Below are 19,837 nucleotides of genomic sequence, written 5' to 3' on the forward strand. Positions count from 1 at the left end.
TGCTAAGGCTAAAGTCCTTGTAGAGGACTGGAGGGCGGGATGCCCCATGGCAGGGATACACAAATTTAATGAAATGTGCATTGACTGAGACCCTGGACATTGAAGACCCACCAGTGCCTGCCTCACAGGGCATGGACCCATGATGAGGGAAAGAGACCACCATAGTGGCTGAAGTGCAGAGGTGGGCTGCTAGGGCATGGAGAGCCAGCAGGGGTGAAGCTGGTGTAGGTTTGCCAAAGGACAGTGAGGGCAATACCAGGGCAAGAGTACTTCAAGGACAAGAGGGTGGGACCCTGATGTAAGCCATGCTTCACAGTGAAGAGTGCTAGGCCTCATCAGGTAGACTGTCAAGGGTTCAGGGAAGCCTTGAGATTTGCTGTAGCCAGGAGGCTGGGTTTAGAATAGATGGTCCTGTGTCTTTCCATAGCTCTGTAGTGGGCTAGTGCTGTTGTCATTAGGTCCAGGGGTTCAGGAGACAGCTTTGAACACAGAAGAGGCTCCAAGCAGACCTGGAAGGTCTGGGGAATGGAGTCTGTTAGGCTTAGTTGGTGCTGGAATACTGGGTGGCTGCCAGGCATCCCAGCCCTGCTCCGCCTCTACAGACCTGTGAGTCCTCACTCTCTGCAGTTACTGAAGTCAGCTTTACAGATTAAAGGGAGGGGATTTCGATTTACTGCAAAATGATATTCACAGCTGGGCACTGTAGTTTGGACCAGCTCTGCTATCGCATTGCTTGGCGTCAGGCAAACACTAGAGGGCAGTAATGCTCCGTGGCAATTGTGGCCCTGCGGCACAGGGCGGTTACCAGCCTTTCGTATTCCGCCCGAGGAGGAAGGCACTTTGCGGTCCTTGACTCATCCTGATGTTTGTCTGCTAGTTGACAAGGCAGCAAAATAATGAGTTCTGGTGGGATTTTATAATCACAGTAAAGAGAAGGGCCTGTAGTTTTTCTGAAATAGAACAAGCTTTTGGTTCTTAATCAAGTGTTTTCCATTGTGGAGCTGACGGTAACGAAGGATTTCAGCAAATGGTGGCCATTTTGGAAGGAATGGACATGTGACTAGTGCAAGTTCCGTCTGTCTTTAAGAGTGCTTGCATGAGCCAGCGATGGCACACGCTTTTAATCCCAGCACTCAGGAGGCAGAAGCAGGCAGATCTCTTGAGTTTTAGGCCAGCCTGGTGTACAAAGGGAGTCCAAGACAGCCAGGGATATTACACGGAGAAACCCTGTCTCAAAAACTCAGAACTGGAGAATACTACATTGGGCTTTAGCGGTGCTCAACAAAATAGATGCAGGATCCCTCTTCCATGCAGGCACAGGGTGAATGTGTGTTGGCTGGTTTAGGTGAGTGGTTTGTGGTAATTATCTGGCGCTCCCAAATGGCAGGAAATAGCTGGCTGTGTACAGATCTGTGCGATGGCTGTGAAGGTTTCACAGGCAAATGACAAGGTTCATAAGAGAACACAGGGGCTGGGACTTCAGTCATCATTTCCTCTGTTTGTGACTAGAGGAGCCATGCATCCTCTCAGCCTGTTTTCTGTGGAGAGCCAGTGGCCACCTCACTCCCTGTAAGTTGCAAATGCTACAGGAATGCACACTTAGTGCCACACGCCCCGCCGCCCTCTGGGAACCCCAGGGTGCTGAGGAGGCTGCAAACCTTGCTGGCATCCATTCACAGGCTTCCTGATGTATGGCTCTGTTCCTTGAGATTCTCTGGTCTAAATGTAGCCAGCCATATCCACAGAGGGGGAGCTTAGGAAAAAGAACAATGTGTCAGGCACCAAATAAGATGGTGGCTTAGAGGTGAGGGGGTCTCTGGGACGTTGTGTTCATGCACTCTTCCTGTCCCCTGTCCCCACTCCCCCCCCCCCCTTCCCTCCGGGAAGCTGCAGACAATCATGGTCCACACTGGCTGTGCTGAGGGAGTGGAGGGGGAATCGGCCGATAAACAATAGATGTGGAAGCAAACAGTTCCCAAGTGAGTCAGATGTACAGAAAAAAAGCACAAAAAGCACACGCTCCCACTGGATACCTTCTACGGCGCAGCCCAGGAGGCATTCATTCCAGAAACACAAGCATTGTTACAACGGAGAAGAAGGCGCAACAAAGAAAGATGCTCAGGCTGCGATGACTGGTTTCCCCAGCAGCTGGCTTGCAGGGCTTGTAGCAGCTCCATCTGGTGCTGAACAGACACCAGAAAGGTCTGGACAGCTTCCTTCCTCACCACTTGCAGCTAGTTTTAAGATGGGGAAACTGAGGGTGAGACCTAGCTCAGCTCACAAACTCTCCCATTGTTCTTTAAATCTGCCTCACTGGGATTCCAAAAACCCAACCGTCCTGTGGCTCCCCTCCCCCACCCTCACCAGCCCAAGACACTGAATACAATTCTGTTTTCTACAGAAAATGGCTTAAGAGAAAGTGCTAGCATGGAAGTGTTTGGAAAACTAGACCAGCATCTGAAGGGTCACACAGAAGCCCATGCCTCGGCCTCCTCAGAGCTTTAAGTTCTGGAATGATTGGTGCCCTTTAAAAACATTTTCCTTTATGAGACTTTTGAGGGGACTTTCAACCTCTTTGTCTTCGGTTAATTTTCTTTCCAAAGCCATTCAGATTTTATGCAGGCTACTCTGTTCAGATGCAAGAACAGCCTCCTTGCATTTCTTTTTTGATGGGTTTCCTTAATGAAGCGGTTGCTAAGGAAACCCTGCAAGAGCCTGGTAGGCACCGGAGCAATTGCAGCCCCAGTGTTCCTGTCAGGTTGAGCTCAAAGTCAGAGGGGTGGGAGAGTGGGGAAGGGTGTCACATACGGAAGGGGCTGAGGTAATGCTAGGACAGGTCAAAGCTGGCCAGCAGAGTCAGTAGCTTCCAGGAGCCATCCGTCAGGGATGTACAAGGAAACCATTATAGGGAGGGAGGAAGGTCGTCTGCTAGATTCCTTACTGCAAAGGGAGGGGCTGGGGAGGGAGGCTCGACTAAGTCCTCAGGAGAGTGGAATTCTGTGAGGTCAGTCAGCCCAGAGGGAGAGGTCTGCAGAGACCATCAGGCGGCCTTGGGGCCAGCTCAGCTTCCCCCCGTGCCCCCCCCCCCCCGCCTATTGAGGTGAGTTTCAGATTTCCACTCTGATCAGAAAAAGCGATAAAAGAAGCCAGACCTCTGTGCCCTGCAGGCGGCTGTGATTTGTAACACGGGTGAGAGGGATACTTGAGAATTCATTCTCTTTGTGGACTTGCAAGTCCCTATGTGGGCTTGGGGAATCTTGGATTTCCCTCTCTGCTTCAGTAGTTGGGAACCTTATCATCAAGTCCACACTAATTACATCTACTTCCTGGCAGGCATTTTTCTGATCGAAACTTCCTCTGGCTTTATTTAACTATACTCTCATTTTTTCACCTTGATTTTTATCTTTTAGTTGTTACCGCTCTTAAATTGTGTGTGTTTAAAAAATTGATTTTAGATTCTTCTTTAGAACAAGGCAGAATGTAAACATGCAGAAACAGAGAGTACCGCAGACATGCTGCTTTTAGAGGTTCAGGGTGTTTACCTTAGGAGGTTACAGCTAAGGTGAATGTTAAAACTGTGTTTTCAGCAGGCGAGTCTGGTAATACACGCAGACTCTGGAGAAGGGATGGGGGCTTATTCATCTCTCTGTGCAGGCACAGTGCTTGTCAGAGACGAGACACTTATTAATCTCTGACGCATGAATCATCTGGCTGCTCTCTCGAGCGTCGGCACTGCTCAGAGCAGTGACAGTGGCGGTAGAGATGCAAGGGGTCCCATGAAGAGCTTCGCAGCCCTTCTGCATTTAACACTCCAAGGCCCTCCTGTGAGGAATTGTTTTCATTAGTTCATATTTGTTATGCACAGCAGACTTAGTTTTTATGTGGGAGAGCTTCAAGGCTCTGGATTGCTACAGTATGCCCGCTAGCCGGAGGATGGAGCCCGTCCTCGTCACCCAGCTAGCTTGCCTGGCAGAGGTTTGCAAGTTTGTCCCCAACATAGTGGAAGCCAGTACCTATTTCCATTCTGTGGCCAGATAGCCACTCTGTTTACAGGCTTTTCCTTTTATGCCCCAGTGGACAGCAGGGGCTTACCATTATTATTATTGGCTGTTGAAAGATGTTCTTGTGAACATTCACATGCAGGGTTTGTGAGACATGTTTTCCTTGTGGGACGTACACTTGGGCCACATACCACTCTCTAGCTTTTTGAGGCACTGTCAGGCTGCGGAGGACAGCTACCAGCAGGATCTGAGGGCTCCGTTCTCCCCACCTCTTCATGGCCTCCGATCCGGTTGCATTTTTGGCTGCAGCACACTGAACACAAACTGCACCACCCAGACTGTCAGTCCTCCAAAACTCTTCTTATGTTGTATGGATGTAGGAACCCCCAATGTGATCCGGAGGGCGCGCCCTTGTCAGGTCTCTGCTCTCCAGGTCTCTGCTCTGCCCCTTCTTCCCACTTTCATTCATTTGTGTCTTGAGAGACAACACTCTTGTTCTGTTGCTCAGACTGGTCTGCAATTCCAGGGCTCAAGTGGTGGGCACACTTCATCCTCCAAGTGGCTGAGACACCTGAGTGTCCACCACTGTGGCCCTGCCCACCTGTGATGTCTTTCACAGACATGCCTTTCTGCCTTTGATGAAATCCGATTTCTCTGCATGTTAGGGCACTGCATATGCTTTTGATGTGGTTCAGGAGAGATCACTGAGCCCAAAGCTCCACTGGTTTCTTTTTGACAGGATGTTTCTATATAGTCCAGGCTGCTCTGGTACTTGCTATGTAGACCAGGCTATCTCCAAATTCTGGGTCTTCTGCTCCAGGCTCCCAAGAGCTGGGATTATAAGCACGTGCCACCATGCTTGACCTTTTATGGTAAATTTTAGTGTTGGAAATTTATCTTTTTCAAGACATTTTTTTTCCCCTGGCTATTCTGGGTCTCTTGCATTTCCATATGAAGTTTAAGATAAGCCTGTTAGTTTTTTCAAAGAAGCCAGCAAAGATTTGGATGTAGACTTCATTGCCTCTGTAGCTGAATTTAGGGAGTTTAGCCACAGTAACCACCATAGTAGTATGCACCCATGACCACAGCACTCTGCAAGATGTGGCAGGAGGGTGGAGAGTTCAGGGCCACTTTGGTTACATAGTGAGTTCTAGACTAGTCTAGGTGACATAGCAAGGCCCTTTCTCAGCCTCCCCAGTCTCCCTAAAAAGGCAAAATAAACAATATCGTCTTTCATTCTATGAATATAGATGTCTGTACTAAAGAGCTGAAAACATCCCTCTATTCTTTTTCTTCTCCTCTCCTCATCCCTCTTGCCTTCCCTCCTCCTCTTCTCTTCTGTCTACACCTTTTCTTCCTTTTCCCCCTCCCTCCTCTCTCCCTCTTACCAGCACTGGGGATTGAACCCTAGGATTCACAAATAGCAGGCAAAGAGCTCTACCCATGAGCCGTGGAGCCAAGAAACACTTAGTAGCTGTTTTCCATGACTTACCGCTACAATATCAGTTTCCTTTTTAGTTTCCGGTTTTGTTTTGCTTGTTTGTATTTTGCCTGTTCACTTCCTGTTTTATCTCATTGTCTGGGTCAGATGATGTGTTTTAGGAATTTCTAGTTGACGTCATTATGGTGGACAGTAGATTGTCTTCCCATTTTCTGAATTCACCACTTTTCCTAATTTTCGATGTTCTTTCAATTGTTCTATTTGGAGTTGTAGCTTAAAAAACAAAATTCATAAAGATTTCAGTCCCGTGAAGAATTCTTTATAAAGCAGGCAGAATTTGAAAAGTGGTTGGTTTTAGCTCTTTTGGCTTTTAAAAAAATATATATATAAAGGAAACCTAATTTTCTAAACTAAATGAAGTGTTTTTAGGTAGGCATCGCTCCATGCTGCCCACGTTGATATCCCACTGTGGGACTTAAGTGACTCTTCTATCCTAGCCTTCAGGTACCTTGCTGGGCCTACATGTGTGGGTCGCTATGTCAGGCTAAGTGGAAATGATGTGTAGTTTTGAATATATAATCTTTCTGTATGATAGCTGCAGATATTGTGTAGAAAACACAATGTGTCTGTGTCTTGTATACTGGAGAGTGTCTAGAGTAGCTGTGTCCCAAAGCTCCTTCCCATGATGCTTTGGTCTTTAGAGCTCTGTGAGTTCTTGTGGTTTCCAAGGTGGTTTTGAAGGCATTCCTGGCTGTCTGATTTAGTTAACCTGTAGTTTTAAAAGTCTGTCCACAGGGGCTAGAGAGATAGGGTAGATGTTAGGAGCACCTGCTGCTCTTGCATAGGGTGAGAGTTTAGTTCCTAGTAAACGTATCTAGTGGGTTATGGCCACCTGTAATTCCAGTTCCAGAGGATCTTCTTTCTTCTGGCCTCCATGGGCACCTGTATTCATGTGTACACACACACACACACACACACATACACACACACACACACCCCTCAGATGTCTTCGGTGATAGTCGTGTGTTCCGTTGTTTTGAATACCTACTGAGAACTGTAGGACTTTTTGAAATGTCCACATTACCTCATTTAGCCTTTCCAGCCACCAAAACATTAGACTGTGCTCTTTTTCTCAGAGAGACAAAATGGCAAAGCTGGTGACTCGATGGGCCATGGCTCAGACCTGCTAACTGTGCTGTGCTGCCCTCTGCTTTGCCCTGCCCTGCCAGAATATTCCAACAACGCCACCACTTTCCTTCTGATGTTAGAATGAAGCTGGTGTCAGCCTACTTTGCAGTTGGAACTAGGGTGGTGAACTGATACCAAAATGACCCATTTTATGACTAAGGCCCTCTCATCTTGAGTGTCTTCGAGATGCTTCTGCTTGAAATTTGCATAAACATCTGGGCCCTGGACTCAGAGGTTGTGACTACTCAGCCTGCTGAAAAATCAGGACAAGGATGTGCTGATTAATACCTCACCCCTCACTCTTGCAGAATGGGGCTTCAGAAATGAGTTTGGGGATTTGATTGGATCTTAAGACTTTGCCTGGGAACATTTTGTACTCCCTCAGATCCTCAAGCTGTTGCTGTCCACGTTAGCCCTGCACAGCTTTGTCCCCAGGCTTTCAGGACTTGTGTCAACTGGAAGCTTCCCAGTCAGCAGCATGATGCTGGAAAACAGTTGTGCCCAGGCTGTCTCCACGGGGGGCTTTTCTGGGGTCTGAAATAATTTCAGTTCCATCTGTAGGGAAGGCTCACCATTTGGTGCCATGTCACACTCACACGGCGGGGAGAAGAGGAGGCTAGATTACAGAACTGTTCCAGCCTTCTGTCTGTGATAGGTCCCACAGGAACCATGGACTAGGGTGGCCAAGGTTTGTGCCCTAAGTTTCCTGTCACCTGTATTTGGCCATGAGGGCCCAACTGAGGCTACCATCACTAGTATCCGTTGTCATGTTCAGGATGCAGGATGTCAGCTGAGGGGCTAGGGGTCTCGCAGTACGTGATGGAGACAGTCAACATGTTTGTCTCTTTTGCCACTCTCCTTGTCCCCTGCCACGGCTGACACTAACACACAGGAGTCCTTCTGAAGCAGGACTGTGTCCTGTGCAGGTTTGAGTGTCCACGTATCATAGATCTGATCAAAAGACTCATGGAAGCATTCAGTATATTGTTGAGATTGAAGGTTTCTTAGACCAAGGACACAGGAAACTAACTAAGAGATAAGGAATTGATCGTGTGAACTCTGTCACATAATTGCCTCTGCTTATCAGAAGATTCTCTTAGGGAAAAAAAATGGCATCAGACCGGGAGAAAATATTCTCCAAACATGGATGACTAAAGACTCGGGTTTGGAATTTGAAGAATGAGCCCAGTTCCTAGTTCCATAGTAAGACGAACGACCTAATTTAAAATACTGCCAGAAGCTTTGAACAAATACTTCACAAAGGGAGATACAAGTGTGGCCAGTAATCATAGGGAAGGGTGCTCAGCGCCTGCGTATCAGGGAACTGCAAAGTAGCTCTAGCAGAATGGCAAAAGCCACAAATACCTGTAACATCAAACATCTGTGAGTGCATGAGGCAGCGGGTCCTTGCGTGTCATCCCTGCGAGTGAGCGAGGGAGCAAGAACTGATGTCACCACCCTGGAAGAGTCTGGCTGCCCCAGGACAGGGGGAAGAGGCTCAGTGTGAACAGTGCAGGAGAGAACTGACACTGTGGGACTAGCTGCTATGTGTGTGAGAACACACCATCGGTTTAGCTTCCAGGAGATGTGTGAGCTAGGGGGCCCTGTACCTCAGAGCCTCTGTATTTGCCCAGCACTTACAGACCATTGTCTGAAGTATTCACCACATGTGCAGTACTTATTCTGTTTCTCTGCCTTCCTATTTACTGGAATGTTCCCCATGGGTTCTAAGCTGAGCATCTGTCAGTGCACAGGCCCCAGGTGAGGGGCCCTCGGTTCCTGCATTCCTTGTGGCCTCCCCATGGGTGTAGTGGGTGTCTGCAAGTAAAGAAACATGGGGATGGCCTTGCTTTCTCTGGATGGGTGTGGTGGGGACTGCCATGAAAACCTGGCTGTGAGGCATCTGGGCTGTGTCTTGTGTACTGCAGGGCTCCTGAGCAGTTCACATATGGCCATCTCAGGTTCATTAGGCTGCAGCAGCAAAATACCGTAGACCTGGGGCTTCCTAATAGTGCATGCTTATTTTCCAAGGCCAGCAACACTGGGGGCTGGGGGGCTGGTGAGGGCTGCTGCCAGTGCACCGGTGCCTTGTCTCCCATGGCAGGCTTCATTTTTAAGGGCCTTAGTCCTATTCATAAGGACTTCTGATCTGACCATCTCTCAGAGGGTTGAGGAGCACAGATATTCAGTCTGTTGCAGGGTGATGCCTCTGAACTGTGATTCAGGAATCCTAGTGTGGTGATGGGTGTGGATGACTTGTGGAAGACAGAGGAAACCTTGTAGAGACCCTTGTTTCACCTTCTGGGTCGTGTTGTAAGGGTCCAGGCAGGCCTGGGACATCAGGAGGAGTTGTTGGAGAAGGCCAGTGTGTGGGGCTTTCTCATATGGCTTTGTTAGCACAGAAATATCTAGAAACCCATTGGTAGGGACATGGCTAGAGGGGGGGCGAGCCGCACACCAGAGAGCTGTGTGAATTATGGTAGCTTTTCTCCCCCAAAGTAGCAGTGAGGTGGGGAACACATGATTGGCAGAGTCCTGGCCTGCCATTGGGTCTTCCTGGCTGTGCTACTTCTGGGGCTTCTCAGTGCCTATCAGAGCTTCAGGCATCCTTGCGTGGTATGACAAAAATTTTCCTGGGGAGATACAAAACACACAGCTACTCATCCCCGATAGGGAACTATCAAAATACCAAAGTACAGATACCACCATTGTCTAACTTGGTGAACCAATGAGTTTTACTGGGGTTACTTACAGGAGCAGAAATTACTCAAAACCAGCTGCATCACCAAAGCCCACCCGAACATGGGTGACAGCTCACAAAAGCTTAGAACCTGGAGCATGCTGCATAGCTTGCAGGTAGCTCAGCAGGCTGGAGAGTCCTTTCCAAGTGATTCAGTTGGTTTAAACCTCTTCCAGGCAGCTGGGCTGGTTGAGTCTTCTTTGTAGATTGTCTCGTCTAAGGTGACTCTTAGTAGCTTTATTGTTTAGTCTGACATTGAAGAACCTAATGAATCTAGTCAGTTTCAGGGACTTCCTGAAACTGTTTTGAGTTGTTTATCTTCTTTCTACCCTAAAGCTTTCCTGCAGGATGAAATGTTTCAATCTTGGAGGAAACTGCTCTACAAGACCTTGTCTATAAGAGAGTAGGTCTAGTTCTGGAATGCAAGCAGATTAAATAAAGCCTGTGGTTTGTGGGCGTAGACTAGGTGCTTACCCACCAGAGTTGTTATTGCCAACCACCATTGGGAGGTCTACTAGGACTGGGGGAAGGAAACATCCTATAAGCCATGCAGTCTCAAGTCTAAGTTAGGTGGTATTGTCATCTTCTTGTCATATAGCTCCACATGTCATGCTCTGAGAAGTTGAGCAAAGTCCATTCCCCAATCCTCCAGGCATGACGCAATCTTGTTCCTTCTCATGAATGATGTCGTACGTGTGGTGTGATAACCAACTCATGCCTGGGAATCTGGGCCATCTTAGCAAAAGGCTGGATGTGCTTAAAGCCACTGTCGTGTGTGGGTGTCTTGGGGTGTTCACAGAGGTCCTAGAGCCTCAGGATTGTTGGTACAACGGCCTCTCTTCTCCTTTATGGAAAGAGGTTCCAGATGTATTTCTTTTTTTTCCCTTTGGATGTTTCTTCAAAAGCTTCTTGCTTTCTCTTTACGCTTCAGCTTTCTGAAGAAGAGAAAATCCAGCGCTACAGCATCCTGTCTGAGCTCTACGAGCTGATTGGCTTCCACCGCAAGTCAGCATTCTTCAAGCGAGTGGCCGCCATGCAGTGTGTGGCCCCAAGCATTGCAGAACCTGGCTGGAGGGCCTGTTACAAGCTCCTTTTGGAGACATTGCCTGGCTACAGTCTGTCACTAGACCCCAAGGACTTCAACAAAGGTACCCATGATGACCTGGGGCTGGGGTGGAGGTTGCTTTATTTCCATTTAGCTTGTGCATTTTAGCAGCTGCTGAGTGTTGCAGACTATGGTGGGCACCATGGTTCAAAAGTGGCCAAGCCCTGCCTTACACAGCCACTCGTAACAGCGGTGTCTTGACATGAAGTCCTGGAGCCCACCTTGTGGCTTATGTTTTTGTATTTTTGTTAGTGGAGGTCAGAAATTGTCCTTGAAGCCATCAGCATGGTCTGTCATCAACATAATGCTCTAAGTCTCTGATGTTTTTACTTATCTTATGAAGGTGTGTTAGGTTAGCAAAAATCAATGTGCCTTTCAAAAATAAATATACTTGGATATATGTATATACACATAGCTAAGGATTTGTGGCAGATTCTGATTCTGCAGTAGTAATAAATATTAAATTATAGCTGTAAGGCTAATAACTATAGACAAATACAATGCTCAGTTTGGCCACAGTCTAATTCATCAGAGACAAATTCCTTCTCTTGGTTACTGCTTTAGATGGGGACCCAGAGCTAGAGATGGTGTGAGTGTTCAATAAGAGAGAACCGAGTCGTCCTCTGTGCTGTTATCCCACTAGGATGCAGACAGATCCCCAGTGCTCCCATTTCCAACCACAAATCCCACTCCTCCCCCTTCACATGACTAGTGTGTAGATGTCACCCTCCTCAGACCTTTTAACACCTGACCTTCCCAAGCAGTGCTTCCTTTTGACACCTCCATCCCCAGCAGACCAGAATCTTTTGAAGGGAGTTGCTCTGTTGAAAGGTGAGACACACTTTTCTTCGAAGGGCAGGATGGTAACTCTTCAAGGCCTTTTGGCCTACAGTCTCTGTTGTCTGGCAAGGTGTGAAAGCAGCATAGGCCACACTCAAGTCAATAGGACTTCATGGGCAGGGGTAGGTGGGAGGGGCAGGTATAGTGGCCTCCACCTGGAAGCCCAACACCTGAAGGGGCCAAGGTGGGAGAAGGATGAGCATAAATTTGAGGCCAGTCTGGGCTACAGAGATCCTGTGTCAGAATAAGCCAGCCAGTCTCTGTCTGAGCCCCTCCCCCCACAAAGAGTAAGTGGTGGGGAGGCCAGGTTGGAAACTTGCTGCACTTGACCAAAACCCTTGGCAGAACACACACTCAGAGCTAATAATTTTGAGAGGACAACCCCTCCTATCTTTGAGGCAAGCACAGGCAAGAATTTTATTCCTTGTAGAATAGGAACAGAAGGAGCAGATCAAGGGCCCAGTGGCCCCAAGTTCTTGTAAATGGAGATGGGCTTTAGATTTAAGTGGAGGAAGAATCAGGGCAGGAGGTCTGTATCATTAGACAGTCCTGGTCCAGATGTGCTTCCATTCATCATTGTCCCAGTACAGTACTTCAAGGTGGTGTCAAGGTGTCTTTATTGCTGAGGGGAGAAGGTGCTGCCTAGGAGGTAAGCAGGGTTCCAGGGTTGGATGAGGAAAGAAGCTGTGGCCCAACAAGACAGGGGCTCTTCAGATTGGTAAGGAGATGGAAGGGGGCTGGGGCCATGGCCTGCTGAGGAGAGTCTGGCCTGGGTGAGTGGTCACTTGGTGGCCAGGTGGGACAGCCATGCTCAGGTGTGTAGCAGGCTTTTGAAGGGAGGTGTTGTTCTTCCCCTCTCACCTCAGTCCCTACAAAGTCCCATGGGAACAGAACACCTGAACCCTGGAATTCGTCTTCAGAGAAGGCATCATCTTGCCTCCATGTAGTTATAGCGTGAGGTAGGTAGGCTGAGGTCTGCTGGGCTGCTTTCCATTCATGTGACCTGCTGGTGTCCTTTTATGTTAGGCTCACAGAAGATCTTGTCTCTCCTGTGACCTTGTTAGCCAGATCTCCTCCATCCTGCACCCCTGCTGAGGGTTATTTTTAAAAACCAAATACCTTGGCATTTCTCTGTGTTCAGTACTATCAGTGACTGTGATTCACTCCAGACAGCATCTTTCATTGATTTAACTTTTCTAAGACAAGGTCTCATGATGCAACTCAGGCTAGCCTTGAACTCACTAGCTCAGGGTGGCCTGGAACTCTCAATCCTCAACCCAACAACATACTGTTGTGTGGTGACTCTTTGAAGTAGATTTTGTCCTTGACTTTAAAAATGTATTCTTTTAACGAATTTATTTATTATGTGCCAGTGAGTACTGTATGTGCACGCAGAGGGCAGAGAGCAGGCTGGAGGAATTGTGTCTCTCCCGCCACGTTGTTTCAGAGATGGTACTTAGGTCGTCAGGCCTTGAGGCCAATGCTTTGCCTGCTCAGCCATCTTGATGGTTCCTGTCCCTTGCTTTTCTTTTTAGCTGTTAGGATTGTGTGCAAGTAGTCAAGAGGAGGACCTGGGACTCTTCCCAGAAGGGCTACACTCTGCCGAGATCTCATGGCTCAACTCCCTTAGGGGGAGTGGACATTAGCCTGATGTGCTTGATGCTGGGTGTTGGAGCTGATCTGTCTTTCTAACACAGGAGCCTCATGGGCTGCTCCCCTCGAAGCTGTTATGGTCGCTGTGGCTCTCTGTATGCTTCTTGGGCTGTCTCCATTGTCCGAGTAGTCTGCTGCATAGGCCCTCACTTAGGTCCCAGAGCACTGCTGAGACCATGAGCACTTTCTAGGCAGAAAGCCACATGGAACCTGGGGACACCAGCTGCTTAAAATTTGCAAATGGAGTGATGATTGCAGGCTGCCCTGGGCTCCACACAGTCATCTCCCATCTGCCCTCTGCTGCCCTCCTCCACTCCAGTCGGCTCTCTAGCACTCAGAAGATGGCGGGTGTCATGCCAGAGGCTCTCCTCCCTTGTTCCATGAGCAAGGACAATACATCAATGGCAGGAGGGGAATCTGGGGGCGGTGGTTAGTGGGGAGATGTTTGAGAGTCCCTTTAACACTGGGAAGATGGGGAAGCTCCTGCTTTGTGTTGATCCTGCAGGAGCCCTGGTGGCTGTGGAGAAAGAAAGGAGGAAGTCTTAGGTGCCAGCTGGGCCTGGGTCAGGGCATTGGTCATTGGGGGAAAGCAGAAAGAGAAGGAAGGAAAGGACGAGAGGGTGATAGTGAGTGAGGAAGGAATTGTAGGACTTTTGGGAGCCAAGGTCAGACTGAGTGTGATGAAGAATTTAGAATCTAAGTGAGCCCGGCTGTGGTCCTTCCGCCTGGTATGTTTTTGAGACGCTTATGTGGGAACCAACTGAAAGCCGGTGAGGTAGTAAAGGGCCGGTATGGTTTTCTGGGGAGCACAGGCATGCACTGATGGAGCACCCAGAGTCCAGGGATCAGTGACTAGGTCAAGCCATTCCTGAATTCCTGGCCTCTTTATAGTCATCTCAGCACCTGCTTAGAGTAGTTCCCCCTCTTTGGAGGAGAAATATGGAGAAGCAAGCCTGTGAGGGAAATGCCATCCTCTGCACACGCCGGTACTCCTTGCAGCAGGACTGCAGACAGACGGCATGACTGGGACGTTGCCTGACCAGCCGCAGCATGCCTCCAACACTAGCTCCAGCTATCCAGTCCTGTTTTCAGGCTGACTTGGAGCCTTTGCAAAGGTGTAGCTAGTTGCTGGATGGTAACACCAGAGTGGCCTGGAATGGTTCCTGCTGCCTGGAGCCCCCTGCCATGGTTTAGTATGCAGTTTTACACTGGAAGGGTAGGTTATTTTTATGTCTCCTTCACTAGTAGCAGCTCTGAAAGTGAGTCTTCTTAATTAAAGACATTATAATTATGTATTTAGTTGTGTGTGTGTGTGTGTGTGTGTGTGTGTGTGTGTGTGTACGTGCCACAGCTTGCATGTGGAGGTCAGAGGTCGGTTGCAGGAGCCAGTTCTCTCCTCCCACTCCGTGGGTCCCAGGCATATGCATACGTCATCATGCCTGGCAGCAGGCTTCCTCACCCCCTAAGCCATCCCATTGGCCCTTCTCCTGTCCCCTCTTAAACAAGTACAGACTACATAAGACTTTATTTTCCATCAATTCACTTTCCTCTGTATGATTTTGTTTTATTAAAAAAAAATAGACATGAGGTTGACGAGATGTCTCAGTAGTTAAAAGCACTTGGTGCTCATGCAGAAGACCAAATAAATTGGGTTTATTTAGCATCTGCATGATGGCTCCAGCCGTCTGTAACTTTGGTTCTAGGGGATCCTATGCTCCCTCTAGCCTCTGCAGGCACCAGGCACACATATGGTGCACATCCATACATGCAGGCAAACACTTTCATACATGAAAATAAGTAAATCTTTAAAAAAAAAAGCCACATTATTTTTGAAAGCAGTTTCAGATCCACAGAAAAATAGATCATGCAGTGCAGAATTCTGGGATCCCCTTCGTCCACAGAAGCATGGCTTCCCCACCAGCTAGCAGGCCTCATCTATAGAGAATCTGCTACAAATGATGACCTAGTATAGCCTGTCCTTCTCCCAAGTCCACAGCCCATGCCAGGGCCACTCATAGTCTGTGGGTTTTGACCAGTGTTTATAGTCTGTGGGTTTTGACCAGTGTTTGGTGACATGGATCCGTCATTACCGAGTCACATGAAGTAGTTGTCCCTCCTGAAGGTCTCCTGCACTCTGTCCGCCCCAGGCCCCTCAGCCACGCATCCTCTTACCTCCTCCACAACTTTCCTTCCTTTGGTACGGTATCAGGCTTGTGTGTACTCACCTCACATATCCTGGTCGCCTAAGAGGTGGACTCTCATGAGTACAGCAGCCATAAACAGCCAGCGTGAGGATTCTGTGTGGATGCAGGGTTTCACCCCCCAAGTCAACGTCCAAGAGCACAGTGGCTATGTCAGATGGTGCATGTTTGTGCAGTTTTGTAAGTGATAGGTGAACTGTCTTCCCAAGCAGCCGTCCCATTTTTCACTCCCAAAGGCAGTGGGTGACAGTTACTACTGCTTGGTGTCCTGGCCAGCATTTGGTACCGTTAGTGTTCTGGACTAATGTGTGTGGTGGAATCTTGTTGTAATTTACAGTTGTCTAGCAAGTATGTTGAGCATTTCTTCCTATGCAGTTGGAATGTCTCCTCTGGTGATCCCATTTAAAAAAAAAAATCTCTCTGCTTCCATCATATGCAGAACAGTCCTTTGGTGATATCTTTGACAAATATTTTCTCCCAGCATGCATCTTGTTTTCTCACTCCCTTGGTAGCTGATCTGGAAAACAGCAGTTTTTACGTTTAATGGCATCTACTTCAACATCTCTTCTTCTCATGGACAGTGACTTTGGAGCTGTATCTAAACTTCCATCCCTATACCAAATGCCACCCACAGTTTTCACTTATCACCTTGTAGGGGAAGTTTCATAGAACCCAGAGAGGCTCTATAAACCTTCTAGAACCTTCTAGAGAGGTCTTTGTTCTATTGGAGGTGCATTTTGGTGTCCTGTTTGTGAAGTCCACAGTTAGCATTGTGATTTAATGCCTAGTAGGTGGCCATCCCGTGTCTCCAGCTGGTCTGCTGGGAGGCCCATCTTTGCTCTGCTGGGCCTCTGTACTCCTTTGTCAGATCTGTGTTGACTGTACTTACGTGGGTGTATTTCTGCATTCTCTTTTTCGTTCTGTCAATTGTTTTGTTTGTCCATTTGCCAAAACCACACTGCCTTAGTTACTGTAGCTTTATGCTAAGTATGGCAGTCAGGGATTTTTTTTTGTTGTTGTTAAAAAAATTGCCCTTTTTGGATATTACAGAAAAGGAGCTGTTCACATTGAAGTGCTATTTCCTGTTCTTTCTGTGGGATTTAGAGCAGCTGCCCGCAGAGTGATGGTCTGTGCAGGGCCTCTGGGCTGTGCTTGGCTGGCTTCTGCCCACTTCAGGCCTGGGTGAGTCTGGCTCATATCCAGCCTTGCTAGGCCTCATGCCTGTGGCTGCACATGCTCGGGGCACCTGTCTGACTCACATCAAGGCAGGCAGTGGCCTTTTGGAAATACTTTGATGTGACTAACCTGTTTCCGATAGTTACTAAACATAGTTTTGACGTGACTAACCTGTTTCTGACAGTGGGAGATACTGTGAGCATCACACATATGAAGGGACGGAAGCCAGGGATGCCATTACCCACAGCATAAGTTTGACCAAGTTACCTCATGCTCTCTGTGTGTCTGGACCTTGGGGACACTGGCTGATGGGAGGGTTGAAGGCCCTCTGTAGAGTGCTGAGGACAGTGCTTAGGATGCTGTCAGTGTTAGGTGAAGTTGTCTGACCGGTCTCCAGGATGGCATGAGAGTAGCATAAGAAAATGGACTGTGTATCAAGAGCCGCTGAGGCCAGCGTCCAGCTGTGCAGAAGTCCATTACTGGTGTGGCCCCCTGTGGGCTTGATGGTGTTGATTGGAGATGAGAACAGAGGTGCCTGGACAATCAGAGACTTGGAGGTACTGGCAGAAGAGAAAAGAGGGAGCTGAGAGTCCAGGCTGACTTTGCTGCATGCTGGAGGGGTTTGATGTGCTAAGTGTAGAACCTGGAAAGAGGAAGGAGAGTTTTTGAAGTACCAAGTGATTACTTTAGAGTGGGAAGGTGATTTTAAAAGTTGAGACATGCCCCATGAGCAAGGCCTTCCTTCATCTGCTGTGCTTTCAGGGGACTCCAGAGGAGACTGGAATGGCTGGTCTGTTATTTCCCTTGGCATCTTTGAACTTTACTCTGGGCTGGCTTCGGGCTAAAATCACTCAGGCTTTGTGCAAAGCCACACTTAGAGTTGTCTTAAGTGTCTTTCTATACAGGGCCTCTCTGAGAACACACCGGTCTGAGGTCTTTGGCAGCTCTTCCTTTTCCCATGTATGCACACCCTTTGTCCTCACCTGCCTGGGCTCCTGGGCACCCTAAAGCTGGATGCTGTTTTGTTCAAGAACAATGTTGCTTCCACCTAGATGGAATTCCTTTATTTTTCTGTCTCCTGAATGCCTGCCCTTCCTCCTCTAGCACTTCCTCTGATTATTCAAAGCTACCTCTCCAGCATCCTGCCAGATCCACAGTACCAGTCCCTTTGTCTTCTGCATCCTGCTGGGGGGTGTCCCTGTGAATACTGGTGATGAAGGGCTGGACCCAGCAAGCAGGCATCACAGTGCTGTGGTCAGCTACTCTATTTGTCCCTTGAGGTCTCCAGAATGCATTGATTTTGAAAGCTTTAGGTGATTCTGTCCTTTTCACTTGGACCTTTGTTTTGGGAGGGAACATTTGCCATTATTTCATGAAAGAAGTGAGGACCAATAGAGTTAAAATGGTAAATGTCAGCTGGCTGCATTTCTAGACAATAAAAACCATTCTAAGCCTCATCTCCACTTCAAACGTTTCTCGGAGAATTAAATGGAAATCTACCAAAACCCTGTACTTGTGAATAAAGGCTAGGTTGTCAGATCTCTCAGGTTCAGAAGTGGCTTCTGTCTTGTTTGTGAGCTGAGCGGTCTCGCTGGCTTGCTGTGGAGGCTCGACCCAGCTCATATGCTCTCAGCTTATGTGCTCTGTGTATTTGCTGGCTTACGGACCCACATCTTCTATCTTAATCTTATTTGTGCTGCTGTGTGAGAAGATTTCTCCATCTTGCGTTTTGCTCAGCCTGTTCCTGAGCGAGAGAGTAAATGTTATTGAGGAACTTTTCTGAAAGAGCCACGGAATTGATTTGCTGAATGGCAACTGTCAAATCCTGAATCGTTGTACTTTGATGACAGGATCACAGAGAGTTTTGTCACAAGTCAAATACTGCAAATCTGTCTTTACGAAAGCTCCAGTGTTTTTATAGGAGGACTCAGGGCCACGCAGGAGGCACCATGTGCACAGGGCTCACTGTTGAGCAAGTCCTGCCCCCCAGGGGGTCTCACTCATGTGAGCTCCTGGTAGTAACTGGACCATTACCCATTTGGAAAAATAATCCAGTGATGGTCAGTGATTTCTTACGTGAGAAAGAGCTCTTGATTGAGATGAATGAGAATTGGGGCTTTTTGAAGGTATGGCGAGCTTAGTCATGACATGGACTCTTAACCCTCTTAAAATTCTCTTCTATTGTAGTGTTTGGTTCCTAACCCCTTTGACCAGATGGAAACATGTCAGGGCTGTGTCTCATTCGCCACTCTCCTTACGGGTGCAAGATGTTGTCACCACTGTATATTCCAGGAAGTTTCTGGAAGATATGTCACATCCTGGGATGTACTGTGGAGGTGTTTGTGTGGGTGTTAGGTCGGTCGGCTTCCAGGTTTTCAATTGATATGTTATTATGAAACATACAGGGACTAGAGAAAACAGCAGAAGAGAGCCCAGCACCCAGCAAATCCCTGGAGCCGTGCCACTTCATCCTCACATACTTGCATATGCACATCTAAAACAGAAGGGGATTTGTCTGGCAAAAGGCTCTCATCTTGACCCACATGCTAGTTAAGTACCCATCATGCTCCAGGCCTCTTGCCAGGCATTAAGGATTCTTGGATTAATAAGATACATTGTTACTTCCAAGGCAATGAGGAATTGAAGAAAGAAACAGAATCATGAGCTTTACAGGGACTCTGCTGTGCCTGTCACCAGCTGATGTCTGTGCAGGATAAGGTGGTGGGAGACAAGGTCTGCAAGGGGCCAGGAGTTGTATCATAGGCAAACTGGCAGAGGTTAGGATGCATAAATCGGTGGTCCATGCTTGCCAGGTAGTGCAGGCAGTGTGTGTTTCTTGTTCCATATGTCAGTTGACATTGACTGGGTGCCTGAGTCTATACAAGCCTCTGTTTTGGGGGTATGATAATAAGCACCAGACAGTCTTCAGGTCCAGGGGCTTTTGATGCAGGAGTGGGGGGTGGGTGTTGACATACAAGAAGGTAATTTTACCCAACAACCACAGCAGTAGAGAGCTGGTGTATCGAGAGTTTGTGCTCAGTGCAATAATGGATCAGTCTGGATCATTAATCACCCCACAGAGTCAGAGGCTGATGCTGTGTGTTAAACACATTACATTCATTGAGTCATAATATTAGCATTTATCAGCTAGCAGTTATTGAGAAGTTAGGATAAATGGCTAAAGCACTTTAAATGGGCTGCTCACAGCTTTGTGACAAGGGAGGACTATTATTTCCCTGTTGCAACTTCCTCCCCTGCCTGCCCTAGCTTATGTGGCATATTATCTCCCCTCCACTGCCCCCACAGCCCTCAGCAGCATCTGGCTCCCTACCCCGTGGGCTTATCCACACACAGTGTACACCCCACTCTCCCCCTAACACCCTCTCATGTGTCAGTGCATTAGGTTCTCAGGAAGTATGTGCTAACTGCAACTCTTATGAGCTATTGGAGGTTTCCAGCGAACATCCGTCTTGCTTGAGCCTGAGTCTACCT

At 48.1% G+C, this 19,837-nt stretch overlaps 1 protein-coding gene across 2 annotated transcripts in view; it reads left to right on the forward strand.

The window, feature by feature from the left end:
* Positions 1-19,837, forward strand: part of Trappc9 (trafficking protein particle complex 9) — a 461,796-nt gene that overhangs the window by 33,127 nt on the left and 408,832 nt on the right. For both annotated transcript variants that reach the window (XM_028773229.1, XM_028773230.1), the window contains one exon: positions 10,302-10,518. In XM_028773229.1, the coding sequence (XP_028629062.1) occupies positions 10,302-10,518 (217 nt within the window). The remainder of the gene's footprint in view (positions 1-10,301; positions 10,519-19,837) is intronic.

This window comes from Grammomys surdaster, unplaced genomic scaffold, assembly GCF_004785775.1.
Source record: "Grammomys surdaster isolate TR1022 unplaced genomic scaffold, NIH_TR_1.0 224, whole genome shotgun sequence".
In the NCBI taxonomy this organism is placed as follows: domain Eukaryota; kingdom Metazoa; phylum Chordata; class Mammalia; order Rodentia; family Muridae; genus Grammomys; species Grammomys surdaster.